The sequence below is a fragment of the Physella acuta genome, unplaced genomic scaffold, assembly GCF_028476545.2.
Source record: "Physella acuta isolate Inbredline_101_S28 unplaced genomic scaffold, ASM2847654v3 ptg000283l, whole genome shotgun sequence".
NCBI classification, from domain to species: domain Eukaryota; kingdom Metazoa; phylum Mollusca; class Gastropoda; family Physidae; genus Physella; species Physella acuta.
In genome coordinates this window covers 225934-246830 of record NW_026731802.1, presented here as the reverse complement: position 1 = coordinate 246830, position 20897 = coordinate 225934, and the positions used below count along the sequence as shown (strand labels likewise).

The window sequence follows — 20897 nt, the reverse complement described above, 5'->3', positions numbered from 1 at the left end:
ATTTCATACATAGTCACAAACCCTCCTCCCTCCCGCTCCATCTCCGAATGAGGCGCAATTATGAAAGAACCTTATAAATTCGTTCATATTCGTTAATCAATTTTAATCGTGTTTGTTTTGGAATGGGACGTTGTTTGACGACTTTTAACTCCTCCTCTCTGTCATACATCATTACAAAAAGCCAGACCCACATAGAATGACGTCACACCTGTACCTACAATTCCCCCCCCCCCCCCCCCCCCAGGAAGGAATTCCGGGAATTTTTTTGGCCCGCAATCATCCTCGGAACTTGCTTAACATATTTGCTTTTGGATGTAGTCCTCGATATTGCTTCGTTGAGGAGGAGATACGACTTAAAGCGCGGACACACATCCATCCATATACGAGTTAATAATCGCAATTGCCAGTATGGAAATTGCGCTAAAAAATTGCGCTGGACAGTCTAGGCATGGGGATTTCCAAACTATTTGTTTGGGAAAACCCGTTGAATGTTAAAAGGAGTAACCTACTGCTACATACATAGCTCATTAGTCTAAGTCTAGGGATTGGTAAGATACTTATTAGTTATTATATAATATAATTTAATTGCTTAAAACTCTATTACCATGTATATTACTCTGATCTTTGGTTAAGCAAGAATCTCGGGAATTCATATTACAAAAAACTCGCGAATATAGTTCTATTTTTATAGGTCCCTACTTAGTACTTACTTATTACTTATATTAGGCCTACTTACTTATTATATAATACTAGCTAGATCTAGTCCTATAGTTTATTTATAACTATAAATTTATTTTAGCCAAGGCTTATGTAAAATCTAAAAATAATTAAAGCACGATCTAATACTATTTAGTATTAGTAATAAATTATAAAAATTACGGTCTAAAAATAATGTAGACTAAACTAAATACTTAGGAGTATTATTATTGCCGCGTAGTAGGGCCTCGTGGCGTAGGCCGTAGGTACCTGCAAAAAGTCTACAACGGTATACATCGGATAGGTACATAGACTTAAAAATAGTCTAGGATATAGATCTATATTAAATTAATATATAACGTATTAAGGGGTCATCCATAAATAACGTCACGCTTTTTTTGACGATTTTTACCTCCCTCCTCCCCTTCGTCACACATCGTCACAAAAATTTAGAGCCCCCCCCCCCCCCCCCCCCGCCTAAAATGACGTCATTCCTCAGCCTACAACCTCCCTCAAATTGCTGTTGAATTTTTCTTAAAACGTCGATATTTGTCTAAAATTTTGTCAGAACTGTCAACATAGAGTACTTCGATCAATTCCTATTACAATGTATTAAAACCAATTTCTAAAACGCGAAATAACGGCTAAAACTCGTCACAAAATTACGGACCCCCCCCCCCCCCCTCTCCTACGAGTGTGACGTCATTTAAGGGCGACCCCTTAAACTAGATCTAGATCTATATATTATATAATAATATAAGACGATTTAACAGAATACAAAATTTTAAAATTAGGTTAGGAAACAACCACGTAATAAATCGGATTTTCCTTAGATTACAGTGTCGGGAATTTCACTTGTTTTTTTCTCTGGGAAGTCATGTTCTTTTATAGATCTAAATAATAATATTGGCAGCAAATACCCACTAGGACGAGACCAGCTCTAGATCTAGTACTGTATCATAGATCTAGATCTAAATTTTAAAAAATCACATTCCTTTATTCTGAGTGAGTTCATGTTTTAGTATAGACTAGTAGTAGAGACTATGACTATTGTATTATTATTATAGTAATATAGTTAGTTATAGTAGATCTATGCTATATATATATATATATATAATATATAGTATATAGGATAGTGTATAAAAATAAAAATAGATAATAAATAATAGATGTTTAATATAGGCTACTAACTACTTAACTACTATACTATACTTACTTAACTATAGATTAGTATACCTATATGATATTATAGTAATTTAGTATAGGCCTATATACTATATATAATAGTGCCCTCTATAGTCACACTATAGTGTATTATAGTATAGGCCTAGATCTAGTGAGTATTGTTTAGTATAATATTATAAACTAGTACATAGTGTATATTACACTTAATAAGTGATATTATTAGTTTCAATACTAGTTAGGGGTCATTCATAAATGACGTCACGCTTTTTTTGATGATTTTTACGACGATTTTTACCTCCCTCCTCCCCTCCATCACAAAAAGCCAGACCCCCCCCCTAAAATGACGTCACACCTCAACCTACAAACCCCCTCAAAATTGCAGTTGAAGTTTTTTAAAACATTGATATTTTTCTAAAATCTTGTCTAAACTATTACAATTTATTAAAACAGAATCTTAAACGCGAAATAACATCTAAAATTCGTTTTCTAACATTGCTTTTTTATAATGCAAAAGTGTGACGTCGCAACATCTTAACCCCCCCCCCCCCCATCACACATCGTCACAAAATTACGGACCCCCCTACGAGTGTGACCCCTTAGGCCTAATCCCTAATAGTTAATTCAAGTTAATTGTAATGTAGATTTTAACCCATTGGTCTATTGAGTAGACTGGCCTGCTGTCGCTGCATTTTGAAATTTTAGTTTAAATTTATTTATCACTATAATAGAGCCTAGTCCTAGTTATATCTAGTCTAGAATCTATATTTATTGCCCTTATTTTGTTTTAAAATAAAAATTGAATTGTTTAATTTCATTTGTGCAATGTTAAGTAATTTCTTATTACTAAACAAGTAATTATAATTGAAATGTTAGCTGCAAAGGTCTGGTTTTTTTTTTTTTAAATTTCCAATAAAATAATAATGGCCTGGGGACTTTTTCCTAGATCTAGACTAGGTGATACTGTGTGCCTTTTAAGTCATAACTGGGTCCTGTGGTTAAACCCTGCAGATCAGTTCTGATCCAATGTCGATTGCATCTATTTGTTTAAAATCAACAACGTTAGAAAATCCAATTTTCAATCTAATTGGATATTATATTAGCCATATAGATTGTAATAAGAAAACATTTGTAGCAGTGGAATTGGTCATGGGTTTCCATCCGTATATAATCCTATATATATATATATACACACACACATATATATATATATGGGTCCATGGGAGGGGTTATAACCCCCCCCCCCCCCCCAACCAGTACTCAATAACAAAAGGGGAGGTAATAGAATAATACAGATCTAAGTAGTCATCAGTCAGCTGAAGATGTTAACAATCTTGAGGCAGCAACAGAAATAAGATTTCTAGAACTAAGTAATCCCAAGCCGTCATACCCATGCATTTTAAAAAGGCATTTAGAAAATAAATTTTTAGATCTACACCTGATTTGCTTAATTTTCACCACTCATAAGTTTTTAGCGATGTTTTCGACTATTACTATTAAAATAAAATTTACAGTTACATGTCGAACAGTTGTCAATAGATAGGCCTAGTTAATTATAAATTATTTGCAAATTTTCTGTGTGAAGGGAATAAACTCATTTAATATTTTCCTCAAAATCAACATAGCCTGGTTATATCCCCTTATGTAAGTGAGATCACTTGGGCAAAATGTGAAGGTGGTCTGAAACATGTTTTGTGATAATTAGGGGGAGGGGAGATTTTTTTAAAGACCAAACTCAACACCGTATTTACACTAGCAACATGTATACTATACAAGCTTAGAAAAAAAGCTTTCCAATAACTGAGTACCCCCCCCCCCCCCCCCCCCTATACATGCTCTGATAAAATGAACTTATGGATGAAGTTTTTTCTTCTAGACATATGGGTAGTAATACTAGTAGCTAGAGTAAATGTGGCCTAAGGTTTTAGAGTTGATTTTCATTTGGAGTTACTGGCCAGATTTTAAAGGAATTTTCTTTGCCTGAATAAAACCTGAGATGAATGTCAAGAATAAATTGTTTGACCCAGGTATTGTCTTGTCAAGTGACAACATTTCTACCCAGTGGCCATCAACGGCCTCACACAGCTCGTTACAGTCAGTTGGTTCTGCAACAAGAAGGATTTCATTTCCAGCCTGTAAAATATGACCAACTTTCAAAATGTTTAAAATGTAATGGCACATTTAATATCCTTTATCTTTCAATTTTCAGACTGTTGATAACCAAAATTAGAGCCTGCTGGTATGGAGTTTGGAGCCGCCTACATTCTTGTGGAGGAAGAAGAGGATTCTACAGAGGATGAGGACTCTGATGATGATACACGCATGTTCTTCGCTGGTTAGAAATCTGATTTTTGTTCTTGTCATCTCTCTACCTTAAATTAAACCATCCATGCATGATGTCATTCTACTTTAACCCATTTGTACATGTCATGCCACTGACGTGAACCCATTACAAATCATGATAAAAGTCTGCATATAACATCACAACACCCCCCCCCCCCCCCATTGGGGTGAAAGCAGTAACTCAGTTATTCTCAGCCCAGTACAAGCTAAGCTAGAGTTAATTTTGTATTTGTAACAATAATGTACCCAGTTGTGCCACTCAACCCTTCTGAGCTGTTTTTTAAATAAAAAATATATTGTAGTTATCAGCAAATATTTTCTAAGTACTGCCTTTAAAAGATAAGTGAATCATGTACGTAATTCAGCAGTTAGATACGTGATAAGCAAAGGTGTGATACAGTCCCTGTGGTATGTTTGTATTGTTGCAGTCCCTGGTGTGTTTCTGTTTGCTTGTAGCCTGTGATGTGTTTCTGTTTGCTTGTACCATGTGATGTGTTTGTTTGCTTGTACCATGTGGTGTGTTTCTGTTTGCTTGTACCCTGTGATGTGTTTCTGTTTGCTTGTACCATGTGATGTGTTTCTGTTTGCTTGTACCCTGTGATGTGTTTCCATCTGTAATTAGATTGTGTCCGTGATTAATCTGAAGGAGACATCACTTAACCAAACAATCTACAACAGACACCCACACAACAATCTATAACCCACACATGACCATATATATGCACATATTCCTCTAGCCATGGACACACAGGAAGTCCACAATGATGAAACTTCTGGCTTTGAATGTGAAATCATGGAATTTGAAGATGAACCAGTAGAAGAAGATGAAGCTGATGTAAGGTTTCTTTTTTCTAAGCTGTTTACCAGAATATATTTGATTGAAAAAATGTAACCATGATGCCAAGCTAGAAAAGAAACAATATTTGCCAACTCAAATGTATACATTTAAAAAATTTCAGCCAAAAGATGGTAAAATTAACGTCAACAAGATTAACATCAAGATGGCCAAGTTGCTGGAGCCAGCAGACGCTCACGTTGTCAACACAGATTTGGTCTACTGCAAAAACAAAGAGTGTGAAGCCCTTGTCTCACACATTGATGAGAGGAAGGATGAAAATAAAATTGTAAGTCATGCTAATCTCCGAATTTTCTCAAATTTTTTTCCATATTTTTAGATTTTTAGTTTCATCTATCAGTCAGCTAAACCCAGCTCAGGGCAACACAGATTTTCAAATGTTTTTAAATAATTGCACGTCTCCACAATCTGATCATGGCCACTTTATAAAAATCATTTCAAGATAATATCTTATATACAGTAATAAACAGGGATAATCCTTAAATAATATCTTATATACAGTAATAAACAGGGATAATCCTTAAATAATATCTTATATACAGTAGTGAACAGGGATAATCCTTAAATAATATTGCATGTACAGTAGTTATTCTAGGAATGTAAATTCTGTTTAATCTCAAATTTTTCTGGGAATGTAAATTCTTTTTGTCCCCAGTTTTTCTGGGAATGTAAATTCTTTTTGTCCCCAGTTTTTCTGGGAATGTAAATTCTTTTTGTCCCCAGTTTTTCTGGGAATGTAAATTCTTTTTGTCCCCAGTTTTTCTGGGAATGTAAATTCTTTTTGTCCCCAGTTTTTCTGGGAATGTAAATTCTTTTTGTCCCCAGTTTTTCTGGGAATGTAAATTCTTTTTGTCCCCAGTTTTTCTGGGAATGTAAATTCTTTTTGTCCCCAGTTTTTCTGGGAATGTAAATTCTGTGGCAAGACAAAGAATGAAGTGACACAGCAGCAGGTGATCAAGGGCAATGATATCCTTTATGTGGAGGGACCAGAGAAAATTCCAGACCTGACCAGAGAGGCAGAGGTCATCAAGGTCATTCTGCTAGTGGACATTTCAGCCAGCATGAGTCAAAGGATGAAGGTAATCCTAAGCACTCCATCTGTCACCAAGGTTGATAGCCTCTTTAGATTCTTTCAATAATAATGCCATAAGCGTTTCATTCAACTCTACAGCTAATGCATAGTTGGATTTTTGTTAGCAGGTAGACAATTGTTTTCAGGAAATTGTCCTTTACCTTCATAAAAGAAATTAAAATCTGAGAAGCTACACCGAAAGATGATTTCTAACTCAAATACAACACCATCACTCAATACAACAGCATCACTCAAATACCACACCACCTTCAATACATTTGTAGTGGAGAAATTGTATTTCATTTATCTGTGCACAAACTATCAGGTTCTCTTGTCACCAGCTTTAAATCAGGTTTGGCCATCAGTGATCCAGTGGATTGTTGGCCTTGTGTAATCTTAGAACACTCTGGCAAAGCTATTTTAAATTTTTTTAAATATGCTTTTTCATATAAAATCTCATTGCTCTCTCCATAAGGCCAAGAATACCAAAGACAAAATTCTGCTCAAAGTTTTGAATCAAGAAAAGCCATTTGAAGATCACATTGAGACTGTAGAAATAACTTGGCTCCAGGCTGTCAAAATTGCTGTCATTAAACAAATTGAAAAACTGAAAACAGAAAAGCCAAAATGGCAAGTTGGTCTGGTGACATTCAATGACAAAGTAAGTCTGGGAGAGTTTTTCTAGCTGTAAAATGATTCTTGGTATCAAAAGTTTACATTTTTTGTTAATCCTGTTATGTAATTGTAAAGGTAAGAAAATGTAACTTACAGTTTATTTTTACAAAAATAAATTGAATTAAATTAATTTTTTACAACAGTGTGATCTAATGTATGGCTAAAATTGTATTGTCCACTTTGAGACATTGAATGCTAATTATAATTGCAGGTGACAATTTACTCTGATGGGAGTGGACCATCAAAGTTAAAAGAATTTTCCGGAGCAGAACTGGAAAATGGCAAAGAACTGCAAACCAAGGGAGAAGAGTTCAGGAGCCTTAAATCTATTTCAGAATCTGCTGATGACCTTGTGAAAATTGTTCTAGAGTGAGTCAGGGTGTTTGATTGTCTTAGTCCATGTTTGATTGTCTTAGTCCATGTTTGATTGTCTTAGTCCATGTTTGATTGTCTTAGTCCATGTTTGATTGTCTTAGTCCATGTTTGATTGTCTTAGTCCATGTTTGATTGTCTTAGCCCATGTTTGATTGTCTTAGTCCATGTTTGATTGTCTTAGTCCATGTTTGATTGTCTTAGTCCATGTTTGATTGTCTTAGTCCATGTTTGATTGTCTTAGTCCATGTTTGATTGTCTTAGTCCATGTTTGATTGTCTTAGCACATGTTTGATTGTCTTAGTCCATGTTTGATTGTCTTAGTCCATGTTTGATTGTCTTAGTCCATGTTTGATTGTCTTAGCACATGTTTGATTGTCTTAGTCCATGTTTGATTGTCTTAGTCCATGTTTGATTGTCTTAGCACATGTTTGATTGTCTTAGCACATGTTTGATTGTCTTAGTCCATGTTTGATTGTCTTAGTCCATGTTTGATTGTCTTAGTCCATGTTTGATTGTCTTAGTCCATGTTTGATTGTCTTAGCCCATGTTTGATTGTCTTAGTCCATGTTTGATTGTCTTAGTCCATGTTTGATTGTCTTAGCCCATGTTTGATTGTCTTAGCCCATGTTTGATTGTCTTAGTCCATGTTTGATTGTCTTAGCCCATGTTTGATTGTCTTAGTCCATGTTTGATTGTCTTAGCCCATGTTTGATTGTCTTAGCCCATGTTTGATTGTCTTAGCCCATGTTTGATTGTCTTAGCCCATGTTTGATTGTCTTAGTCCATGTTTGATTGTCTTAGTCCATGTTTGATTGTCTTAGTCCATGTTTGATTGTCTTAGTCCATGTTTGATTGTCTTAGTCCATGTTTGATTGTCTTAGTCCATGTTTGATTGTCTTAGTCCATGTTTGATTGTCTTAGTCCATGTTTGATTGTCTTAGTCCATGTTTGATTGTCTTAGTCCATGTTTGATTGTCTTAGTCCATGTTTGATTGTCTTAGTCCATGTTTGATTGTCTTAGCACATGTTTGATTGTCTTAGTCCATGTTTGATTGTCTTAGCACATGTTTGATTATCTTAGCCCATGTTTGATTGTCCTAAAATAAGAAAGTACAATCTGTAAACGCTGAAGCGCCATTGAATGAGCTGCTCCATATCTCCAGGCTGAAGGAGCAGGGCCGTACAGCCATGGGACCTGCCCTGATGCTGGCCACTGGCATGGGTGGTGACGTCAAGGGGTCAAAGATCATCATCTGTACTGATGGCGCCACCAATGTGGGCTGTGGGAGGCTGGAGGACACAACCACAGATATCATTGAGATCTTTTATAAAGAAGCCAAGAAGGAGTGTAAAGAGTTGGGGTAAGCCACAGATATCATTGAGGCCTTTTATAAAGAAGCCAAGAAGGAGTGTAAAGAGTTGGGGTAAGCCACAGATATCATTGAGACCTTTTATAAAGAAGCCAAGAAGGAGTGTAAAGAGTTGGGGTAAGCCACAGATATCATTGAGACCTTTTATAAAGAAGCCAAGAAGGAGTGTAAAGAGTTGGGGTAAGCCACAGATATCATTGAGACCTTTTATAAAGAAGCCAAGAAGGAGTGTAAAGAGTTGGGGTAAGCCACAGATATCATTGAGACCTTTTATAAAGAAGCCAAGAAGGAGTGTAAAGAGTTGGGGTAAGCCACAGATATCATTGAGATCTTTTATAAAGAAGCCAAGAAGGAGTGTAAAGAGTTGGGGTAAGCCACAGATATCATTGAGGCCTTTTATAAAGAAGCCAAGAAGGAGTGTAAAGAGTTGGGGTAAGCCACAGATATCATTGAGACCTTTTATAAAGAAGCCAAGCAGGAGTGTAAAGAGTTGGGGTAAGCCACAGATATCATTGAGGCCTTTTATAAAGAAGCCAAGCAGGAGTGTAAAGAGTTGGGGTAAGCCACAGATATCATTGAGACCTTTTATAAAGAAGCCAAGCAGGAGTGTAAAGAGTTGGGGTAAGCCACAGATATCATTGAGACCTTTTATAAAGAAGCCAAGAAGGAGTGTAAAGAGTTGGGGTAAGCCACAGATATCATTGAGGCCTTTTATAAAGAAGCCAAGAAGGAGTGTAAAGAGTTGGGGTAAGCCACAGATATCATTGAGACCTTTTATAAAGAAGCCAAGCAGGAGTGTAAAGAGTTGGGGTAAGCCACAGATATCATTGAGGCCTTCTATAAAGAAGCCAAGCAGGAGTGTAAAGAGTTGGGGTAAGCCACAGATATCATTGAGACCTTTTATAAAGAAGCCAAGCAGGAGTGTAAAGAGTTGGGGTAAGCCACAGATATCATTGAGACCTTTTATAAAGAAGCCAAGCAGGAGTGTAAAGAGTTGGGGTAAGCCACAGATATCATTGAGGCCTTTTATAAAGAAGCCAAGCAGGAGTGTAAAGAGTTGGGGTAAGCCACAGATATCATTGATAAGTTTTATAAAGAAGCCAAGAAGGAGTGTAAAGAGTTGGGGTAAGCCACAGATATCATTGATAAGTTTTATAAAGAAGCCAAGCAGGAGTGTAAAGAGTTGGGGTAAGCCACAGATATCATTGATAAGTTTTATAAAGAAGCCAAGCAGGAGTGTAAAGAGTTGGGGTAAGCCACAGATATCATTGAGGCCTTTTATAAAGAAGCCAAGAAGGAGTGTAAAGAGTTGGGGTAAGCCACAGATATCATTGATAAGTTTTATAAAGAAGCCAAGCAGGAGTGTAAAGAGTTGGGGTAAGCCACAGATATCATTGATAAGTTTTATAAAGAAGCCAAGCAGGAGTGTAAAGAGTTGGGGTAAGCCACAGATATCATTGAGACCTTTTATAAAGAAGCCAAGAAGGAGTGTAAAGAGTTGGGGTAAGCCACAGATATCATTGAGGCCTTTTATAAAGAAGCCAAGCAGGAGTGTAAAGAGTTGGGGTAAGCCACAGATATCATTGAGACCTTTTATAAAGAAGCCAAGCAGGAGTGTAAAGAGTTGGGGTAAGCCACAGATATCATTGAGACCTTTTATAAAGAAGCCAAGAAGGAGTGTAAAGAGTTGGGGTAAGCCACAGATATCATTGAGGCCTTTTATAAAGAAGCCAAGAAGGAGTGTAAAGAGTTGGGGTAAGCCACAGATATCATTGAGACCTTTTATAAAGAAGCCAAGCAGGAGTGTAAAGAGTTGGGGTAAGCCACAGATATCATTGAGACCTTTTATAAAGAAGCCAAGAAGGAGTGTAAAGAGTTGGGGTAAGCCACAGATATCATTGAGACCTTTTATAAAGAAGCCAAGAAGGAGTGTAAAGAGTTGGGGTAAGCCACAGATATCATTGAGACCTTTTATAAAGAAGCCAAGAAGGAGTGTAAAGAGTTGGGGTAAGCCACAGATATCATTGAGACCTTTTATAAAGAAGCCAAGAAGGAGTGTAAAGAGTTGGGGTAAGCCACAGATATCATTGAGACCTTTTATAAAGAAGCCAAGAAGGAGTGTAAAGAGTTGGGGTAAGCCACAGATATCATTGAGACCTTTTATAAAGAAGCCAAGAAGGAGTGTAAAGAGTTGGGGTAAGCCACAGATATCATTGAGACCTTTTATAAAGAAGCCAAGCAGGAGTGTAAAGAGTTGGGGTAAGCCACAGATATCATTGAGACCTTTTATAAAGAAGCCAAGAAGGAGTGTAAAGAGTTGGGGTAAGCCACAGATATCATTGAGACCTTTTATAAAGAAGCCAAGAAGGAGTGTAAAGAGTTGGGGTAAGCCACAGATATCATTGAGACCTTTTATAAAGAAGCCAAGAAGGAGTGTAAAGAGTTGGGGTAAGCCACAGATATCATTGAGACCTTTTATAAAGAAGCCAAGAAGGAGTGTAAAGAGTTGGGGTAAGCCACAGATATCATTGAGACCTTTTATAAAGAAGCCAAGAAGGAGTGTAAAGAGTTGGGGTAAGCCACAGATATCATTGAGACCTTTTATAAAGAAGCCAAGAAGGAGTGTAAAGAGTTGGGGTAAGCCACAGATATCATTGAGACCTTTTATAAAGAAGCCAAGAAGGAGTGTAAAGAGTTGGGGTAAGCCACAGATATCATTGAGGCCTTCTATAAAGAAGCCAAGCAGGAGTGTAAAGAGTTGGGGTAAGCCACAGATATCATTGAGACCTTTTATAAAGAAGCCAAGCAGGAGTGTAAAGAGTTGGGGTAAGCCACAGATATCATTGAGGCCTTTTATAAAGAAGCCAAGAAGGAGTGTAAAGAGTTGGGGTAAGCCACAGATATCATTGAGACCTTTTATAAAGAAGCCAAGAAGGAGTGTAAAGAGTTGGGGTAAGCCACAGATATCATTGAGGCCTTTTATAAAGAAGCCAAGAAGGAGTGTAAAGAGTTGGGGTAAGCCACAGATATCATTGAGACCTTTTATAAAGAAGCCAAGCAGGAGTGTAAAGAGTTGGGGTAAGCCACAGATATCATTGAGACCTTTTATAAAGAAGCCAAGCAGGAGTGTAAAGAGTTGGGGTAAGCCACAGATATCATTGAGACCTTTTATAAAGAAGCCAAGAAGGAGTGTAAAGAGTTGGGGTAAGCCACAGATATCATTGATAAGTTTTATAAAGAAGCCAAGAAGGAGTGTAAAGAGTTGGGGTAAGCCACAGATATCATTGAGACCTTTTATAAAGAAGCCAAGCAGGAGTGTAAAGAGTTGGGGTAAGCCACAGATATCATTAAGGCCTTCTATAAAGAAGCCAAGCAGGAGTGTAAAGAGTTGGGGTAAGCCACAGATATCATTGAGACCTTTTATAAAGAAGCCAAGCAGGAGTGTAAAGAGTTGGGGTAAGCCACAGATATCATTGAGACCTTTTATAAAGAAGCCAAGCAGGAGTGTAAAGAGTTGGGGTAAGCCACAGATATCATTGAGGCCTTCTATAAAGAAGCCAAGAAGGAGTGTAAAGAGTTGGGGTAAGCCACAGATATCATTGATAAGTTTTATAAAGAAGCCAAGAAGGAGTGTAAAGAGTTGGGGTAAGCCACAGATATCATTGATAAGTTCTATAAAGAAGCCAAGCAGGAGTGTAAAGAGTTGGGGTAAGCCACAGATATCATTGAGACCTTTTATAAAGAAGCCAAGCAGGAGTGTAAAGAGTTGGGGTAAGCCACAGATATCATTGAGACCTTTTATAAAGAAGCCAAGCAGGAGTGTAAAGAGTTGGGGTAAGCCACAGATATCATTGAGGCCTTTTATAAAGAAGCCAAGAAGGAGTGTAAAGAGTTGGGGTAAGTTCTTGGATGCTGGGTTTTATTTACCTCAACTAACTTTGAGATAGTCTAGAGAAGAAAAACTTGCACTAGTCCTACCCTGGGGATGGCATGGTCGGGTGGGTGAGCGTATGATTGCCAACTCCAAAAGTCCAGAGTTTGGACCCCCTCAGGCAGATGAGACTTGTCAGCTGGGGACAGCAACCCATCCAGCAGAGGTAACTATCCAATCAAACAACTGCTGCCTTGCATATTGTCTTGGGTGGACAAAGGTTATGAAGGTAAATCCAGAAAGAAAAGCAGGCTAAAGTCGGAATTGGGATCAATGATAAGTCTTTAAAATAGTGTATTAATAGTTTCAATAAAAAAACACTTGAAATATAAACTACTAATCAATCAAATCTAATGTTAAAAAGACTATTAAATATGACAATAACCAACCTTTCCAAAAACCTGTCTGCTTTAACCTGGTCTAGCACAAGCATTTTTTTGTTTCAAGATTTTTATCTAGTGTTACAATTCTACCACTGGGCTGACACCAATTTATTTTCTTTTATCCAGCCTATCCACATCCGTAATGTCCATTGACAGCTGTCAGCTGGATACCCTACAGCCATTGTGCCATGAGACAGGAGGAACAGTAAGTCCTGACACCCAGCCCTGACACCCAGCCCTACTGCTGACACTTATTCAGATGGACCAAATGACCTGACTTATTTAGATGTACCAAATGACCTGACTTATTCAGATGGACCAAATGACAGTAGCGTACGCAGGGGGGGAGCAGGGGGAGCAGCCGCTCCCCCTCTGGCCATTTTCAGCAAAGTGGCGCCTTTTTGGAAACTTTTTCAACTCAAATGATATTTGTTAAAAAAATATTTTTGATCGGCACATCTATGTAAATCACAACATTTCTTTTCATGCAGCAATTAAGCATTATTGTACTAGTCTAGTAGCGTCTACGTTTACAACACGTATTAACAGCTGCATCAGTTTGCGATTCTAAAAACAACCATTACGATGCATTGCAATGTTTAAAAAAACCTCTACGGGTAGTACCACTTGGCAAGAGGGGTGTTAAGTTTAAGGCAACTGTATAATGTATTTGCTTACGAATAATTTGGGCGATAGTGATTACGATTACAAATTATATGAAACAGTTACAACCCCCTCCCCCATGGACCCCTCGGTAAAAAAAAATATTGTCATAATACCACTGCTACTTATTTAAATCTATTTCTGTAATATATATTTGTGTAATATATATTTTGCAATATATATGTATGTTTAGAACAGTCATCTAAAAACTGACGCTATGTTCACTCTGAGTTGGTTATCTCCCCCCCCCCCCCCCCCCCCCCCACCTCACCACCACAATCGTGTAGAGCGACATTAATGTCACACCTAGGTATACACTGGGTTGGATAATTGACCTAAAGTGACCGGACAGTGTTGAATGAAGTTGAACCCCCCCCCCCCCCCCCAACCCACCCGAACTGATCTGTTAAGTACATGTAGAAAAACACGTAATGATGTACCGAACTACCATGCCGCCAGAAAATTAGCTTTTTAAACGTAAAACTGTGAATATTGTTTTTGCAATTACCAGTAAAAAGGTGTGTGATCAATACAGTGATCTAACCCATACCTATCACTATGTTAAAAATGATCTTTAAAGAACACAAAGAAGCAGTAGTTAATTAAAAATATATAATCTGAACCAGAGGCGTAGCAAGGGGGGGGGTGCGGGGGGTGCGGACCGCACCGGGTGACACCATTTAGGGGGGTGATACCAAGGCAAAAAATAGTAAAATATATAGAGAAAAATTTGAGGGGGGGAGGGTGCAAATCGAAATTTCGAGGGGGGTGCAAATCGAAAGTTTGAGGGGGGGGGTGCAAATCGAAAATTGAAAGTTTGTCCCCGGGAAGAGTCGCTACGCCTTTGGGGGGGGGGGGGGCGGTGACACCATTAAGTGCCGCACCGGGTGACACCCGACCTTGCTACGCCATTGATCTGAACAAAAAGACCAATATTTATTTAAATGTAGGCTGTTAATCCGAATGTTTCTTCAATACTATTGAAAAGCGTGCTTTTATACCAACTCTGATTTTAAAAACTTTCATTATGCTGTAATACTTTAGCATTTATGATGACGATGTATTAAATTCTGATTGTAGACAAAAACATTTGTAAAAACGAATAGTGCTAAAAAATTACATTATATTCTAAAGTAATTATTTATTTGTTTTGACATTTTATATAATTAAATGTGTAGATATATACATATTTATATCAAGAGAGTGATTATTTCCCCTATTTCACTTGTCTTAAATAATTTCCCAGGAATTATTATGTAAGAATTTTTTTTACAGGTATTACAAAACAGATTGTGTTACGTTCATTGTTTTTGGTTGTATGTGTGTATATTTTTTTGTTTGTTTAGATTGATACAATTTTTGTTTTGTCGGCCTATATTGTGTGTTTTTTTTTCTTATTCTTCAGAGTGCTAGTAATTATATATATATATATATATATATATATATATATATATATATATATATATATATATATATATATATATATATATATATAATACACGTATATAGAACGTGTTAAAAATTCGGCGCCTTTTTTGCTCTTTTCGCTCCCCCTACAACGAAAACCTGGATACGCCTCTGCCAAATGACCTGACTTATTCAGATGTACCAAATGACCTGACTTATTCAGATGGACCAAATGACCTGACTTATTCAGATGGACCAAATGACCTGACATATTCAGATGTACCAAATGACCTGACTTATTCAGATGGACCAAATGACCTGACTTATTCAGATGGACCAAATGACCTGACTTATTCAGATGTACCAAATGACCTGACTTATTCAGATGGACCAAATGACCTGACTCAGATGGACCAAATGACCTGACTTATTCAGATGGACCAAATGACCTGACTTATTCAGATGTACCAAATGACCTGACTTATTCAGATGGACCAAATGACCTGACTCAGATGGACCAAATGACTGATTCAGATGGACCAAATAACCTGACTTATTCAGATGGACCAAATGACCTGACTCAGATGGACCAAATGACCTGACTTATTCAGATGGACCAAATGACCTGACTCAGATGGACCAAATGACCTGACTTATTTAGATGGACCAAATGACCTGACTCAGATGGACCAAATGACCGGACTTATTTAGATGGACCAAATGACCTGATGTTTAGATGGACCAAATGACCTGACTTATTCAGATGGACCAAATGACCTGACTTATTCAGATGGACCAAATGACCTGACTTATTCAGATGAACCAAATGACCTGACTTATTCAGATGGACCAAATGACCTGACTTATTCAGATGGACCAAATGACCTGACTTATTCAGATGTACCAAATGACCTGACTTATTCAGATGGACCAAATGACCTGACTCAGATGGACCAAATGACCTGACTTATTCAGATGGACCAAATGACCTGACTTATTCAGATGTACCAAATGACCTGACTTATTCAGATGGACCAAATGACCTGACTCAGATGGACCAAATGACTGATTCAGATGGACCAAATAACCTGACTTATTCAGATGGACCAAATGACCTGACTCAGATGGACCAAATGACCTGACTTATTCAGATGGACCAAATGACCTGACTCAGATGGACCAAATGACCTGACTTATTTAGATGGACCAAATGACCTGACTCAGATTGACCAAATGACCGGACTTATTTAGATGGACCAAATGACCTGATGTTTAGATGGACCAAATGACCTGACTTATTCAGATGGACCAAATGACCAGACTCAGATGGACCATTTGACCTGACTCAGATGGACCAAATGACCTGACTTATTCAGATGGACCAAATGACCTGACTTATTCAGATGGACCAAATGACCAGACTCAGATGGACCAAATGACTGATTCAGATGGACCAAATAACCTGACTTATTCAGATGGACCAAATGACCAGACTCAGATGGACCATTTGACCTGACTCAGATGGACCAAATGACCTGACTTATTCAGATGGACCAAATGACCTGACTCAGATGGACCAAATGACCTGACTTATTGAGAGTAACAGATTTATTGTAAAGTTAGAATGAAAGAGTTTGTTCTTGTCTGCAGATTGCCTTCATCAAACCAGACAAACTTGATGAGCCAATATCAGAAGAGCTCAACCAAGCCACCATTGCCACTGATGTTGAAATTACTTATGTGGTGCACAGTGACATGTTAGTTCTATATTTAGCCCTTGTTAAATCTACAATACAAATTTTTATAAGCCTGGACATAGATTCTATAGAAGTAATTTACAAACACACAAAAATTGTTTTACATTTGTAAAAGTAGGTTTAGCAAAAGTTTGTTTTTATTGGTTTGCTAACAAATTTAACTTGTTTCCCTTCTTAAAAAAATAAACATCTTTTTTCTAAGGTTTGTCAAGCAGGTGGGGGAGAGAACAAAAGCTAGCAAGTATTTCTATAAAGTGGGTAACATACACAAGAACAGCTCTTTGGTATTTACACTTGGTAAAAGAAAGAAGGAAGAAAATAAGACACAGGCAAACCCAGGGACCCAACAAATAAATTCTGGAACTTCTAACCAGCAAACAAATACAGCACCCAATGACAACAAACCAAACGCTCCAGCTTCTAAAGGACAAGGGGAACAATCCCCAGGAATTCCAGGTAGGTTTACATAACTTAGCTCAAGTTGTCTTCTTGACATGCTGATTACTTGAGCTCAAGTTGTCTACTTAACAGGCTGATTACTTAAGCTCAAGTTGTCTTCTTGACAGGCTGATTACTTGAGCTCAAGTTGTCTTCTTGACAGGCTTATTACTTGAGCTCAAGTTGTCTTCTTGACAGGCTGATTACTTGAGCTCAAGTTGTCTTCTTGACAGGCTTATTACTTGAGCTCAAGTTGTCTTCTTGACAGGCTGATTACTTGAGCTCAAGTTGTCTTCTTGACAGGCTGATTACTTGAGCTCAAGTTGTCTACTTGACAGGCTGATTACTTGAGCTCAAGTTGTCTACTTGCTGATTACTTGAGCTCAAGTTGTTTACTTAACATGCTGATTACTTGAGCTCAAGTTGTCTACTTGACAGGCTGATTACTTGAGCTCAAGTTGTCTACTTGCTGATTACTTAAGCTCAAGTTGTCTACTTGCTGATTACTTGAGCTCAAGTTGTCTTCTTGACAGGCTGATTACTTGAGCTCAAGTTGTCTTCTTGACAGGCTAATTACTTGAGCTCAAGTTGTCTACCTGACAGGCTGATTACTTGAGCTCAAGTTGTCTACTTGACAGGCTGATTACTTGAGCTCAAGTTGTCTACTTGCTGATTACTTAAGCTCAAGTTGTCTACTTGCTGATTACTTGAGCTCAAGTTGTCTTCTTGACAGGCTGATTACTTGAGCTCAAGTTGTCTTCTTGACAGGCTGATTACTTGAGCTCAAGTTGTCTACCTGACAGGCTGATTACTTAAGCTCAAGTTGTCTTCTTGACAGGCTGATTACTTGAGCTCAAGTTGTCTACCTGACAGGCTGATTACTTGAGCTAAAGTTGTCTTCTTGACAGGCTAATTACTTGAGCTCAAGTTGTCTACTTAACAGGCTGATTACTTGAGCTCAAGTTGTCTACTTAACAGGCTGATTACTTGAGCTCAAGTTGTCTACTTGCTCATTACTTGAGCTCAAGTTGTCTACTTGCTGATTACTTGAGCTCAAGTTGTTTACTTAACATGCTGATTACTTGAGCTCAAGTTGTCTACTTGACAGGCTGATTACTTGAGCTCAAGTTGTCTAACTATAAACTATTAGCTTTACATTGAACTTAAAATGTCCTTTAAGCCACTAGTCTGAACTTCATAAACACTTTAATTGAAAATTGTAAAGGGCGGGCCTATTGAGTATTGTATCCAATTGATATAATAATTATAAATATAAATATTACAGTTAATAAGAAATCACCATGTAATCATGTAATGCAGTTGTGAGTAAATTAATATTTAATATAATGAGTAAAACAAGTTGCAGCAAGTTTTGCTACAGTTTTTGGATGATGTTTGTGTCTGCCTCAGATAGAGATAAAAAACCCTCCAATGTTGACAACAATGTCCAGCCTCCAGTCATGCCACCAGCTCCCACAACAAATGGGGATCATTCAATCAGCTCTCAGCCAGACAACAAGGAGTACCCACTGCAAGTTCAGATCACCTACACAGACATGAGAGGTAATTCTAAGTACCAGTTGCTGTAGAATAATTTCAAATATCTTACACAGACATGAGAGGTAACTCTAAGTACCAGTTGCTGTAGAATAATTTCAAATATCTTACACAGACATGAGAGGTAACTCTAAGTACCAGTTGCTGTAGAATAATTTCAAATATCTTACACAGACATGAGAGGTAATTCTAAGTACCAGTTGCTGTAGAACATATATTTTTTCACAAAAGTACCACCTATCACTTCACTAACACAAATCTCTGGTGACACAAGCCTTTGGTGACACATTTATTAACCCTAACACAATTTTGTGTTTAGGCTGCCGGGGTGAAAGAGTTTGGACAAGTCTTAGAAAAGTGACAACAAGCAGAGAAGTGGCTCTTAAATGTGAGTCTTGTCACATTTTTTTACTCAAATATATTTTTACCTTTTGAATAACTCACAATTTTCACTTATACACCTATAACTCTAAATGCCCCTGATTTATACTTTTTAAAAAATATTTGAATTCTAGCAGCTTTTAATAATGCCTACTTGTATTGTTCTGCGTTTAAAACAAAATGCCCCAAATGTCTAGTTGTGTTCTGAGTCCATGATCAAAATATTTTGAAATCCTTTTGTCAAATAATTACTTTTATGAAACAAATAGCTGTGTATGTATAGGTAAATGAGCTAGGAATTTTTTTATTTTTTCAGCATCTGACCCAGAAGTGATGGTTAAAACAAATCTGACAGATTTCTCTAAGCAGTTGATTGAAGCCAGCAACAAGAGGTCAAAAGATTTACGAGAAACTAAAAAAAAGATAAAGAATTCTGTCAAAGACTTGGTTAAACTGTAACTATCAGCATTTTTATATTCAAATAGTTTCTTGCACTTCGAACTTTTCTGGTTGATTTTGTTCAAACTCAATTTTATTTTTAACGTTATATTTTACATTCTATTTTATATTTAAATTTATACTTTTTTTAAGTTTATAATTTATATTTAACTTATTACTTTATATTTAACATCTTCAGGTTTTCTAAGGACCAAAGACTAGCAGACTTTGATAACATTTTAAATAAGGTAAGAATCTTGTCAGACTTTGATAACATTTTAAATAAGGTAAGAATCTTGTCAGACTTTGATAACATTTTAAATAAGGTAAGAATCTTGTCAGACTTTGATAACATTTTAAATAAGGTAAGAATCTTGTCAGATTTTGGTAACATTTTAAATAAGGTACGGAAATTGCCAAAGACTGCTTTTTTTTCTCAGGTATTAATAGAAAATGTTTGCATAATTGAGTGAATTTGATAACTAGAATCATCTTGAAAACATATATTCAAATAAACAATCTTTATTCACAGATTGGTGATGACAAATTAGATGACGCAATAGTGACACAGTTACACAACTTTATTAAATCTTCTTAAAGATCACGTGCAACGTGCTTGTTTGCAAAGGTGGGTGTCCATGCAGTATCTTTGTGGAAGCACAGCGTCACATTTTAAAGTTACACCAATGAATTTTTCTTTCTTATAAGTTTAGATGGTCATTATTCTACTCTTACATTTTGCTTTTCATTATTATTGTTCATATTTGTTTCTGATATTGAATGATTTTACACTGATCAAATCTTATAAAAAAATGTGTAGATAGCTTAGAGTAACCAGTCTGTTAGGTCAACGTGCCTCGTGACTAACCCAACAAAATTTTGTTAACTGTTGATTGTTAATTTTTAAACATTTTCATAATTTTAACTTTATGTTACATTCATACCACTGATTGAAAGAAATGTGTTGACCAAATACATTATGTGTACCCCTAATGTCTGTAAGCACCATGTAACTATATTGCCTTTTCATTTTATTAGTCTGTTTCAATCAGTTGTAGCTGTTATGATTGTAACCTAGTACACAGCTTTACTTAGTCTCCTGTTGTTTGATGTCTCTGGTAGCTACAAGCCAGGTTGTCCATCAGAAGAAAATAAACTACATTTATGAAAGTTCAATTCCTGGAGCTTGGATATTTTAAAATATTGACCACTAACAAAACATGACTGTGTAGTCTGGCACGTCAACTTCCTATTTGAAAAACTTGAGATACATTGTACACACAGGCAGATTTTTTGTTAGGTCAGGAGAAATTAAATTTTTTTAAAATGTTTTTATTTTATAACTTGAGATACATTGTACACACAGGCAGATT

The 20897-nt window shown here is 36.9% G+C and overlaps 1 protein-coding gene across 4 annotated transcripts; it reads left to right on the top strand.

The window, feature by feature from the left end:
- Positions 1-458: 458 nt before the first annotated feature.
- On the top strand, positions 459-20843 carry LOC131939534 (circularly permutated Ras protein 1). 4 transcript variants are annotated; one of them, XM_059297905.1, is made up of 17 exons: positions 459-548; positions 4088-4213; positions 4959-5056; positions 5181-5345; positions 5971-6156; positions 6625-6810; positions 7036-7193; positions 8363-8560; positions 13010-13088; positions 16604-16710; positions 16913-17166; positions 18559-18711; positions 19025-19093; positions 19403-19541; positions 19724-19772; positions 20057-20152; positions 20647-20843. In XM_059297905.1, exons 2-16 carry the CDS (start codon positions 4120-4122, stop codon positions 20120-20122), a joined length of 2001 nt encoding a protein of 666 aa, XP_059153888.1. In that variant the 5' UTR covers positions 459-548; positions 4088-4119; the 3' UTR covers positions 20123-20152; positions 20647-20843. The 4 variants fall into 4 exon arrangements, with proteins under 4 accessions (XP_059153888.1, XP_059153889.1, XP_059153886.1 ...); XM_059297906.1 differs by having other exon boundaries at positions 18565-18711; positions 20057-20843; XM_059297903.1 differs by having other exon boundaries at positions 20057-20843.
- The last annotated feature ends 54 nt before the right edge of the window (positions 20844-20897 follow it).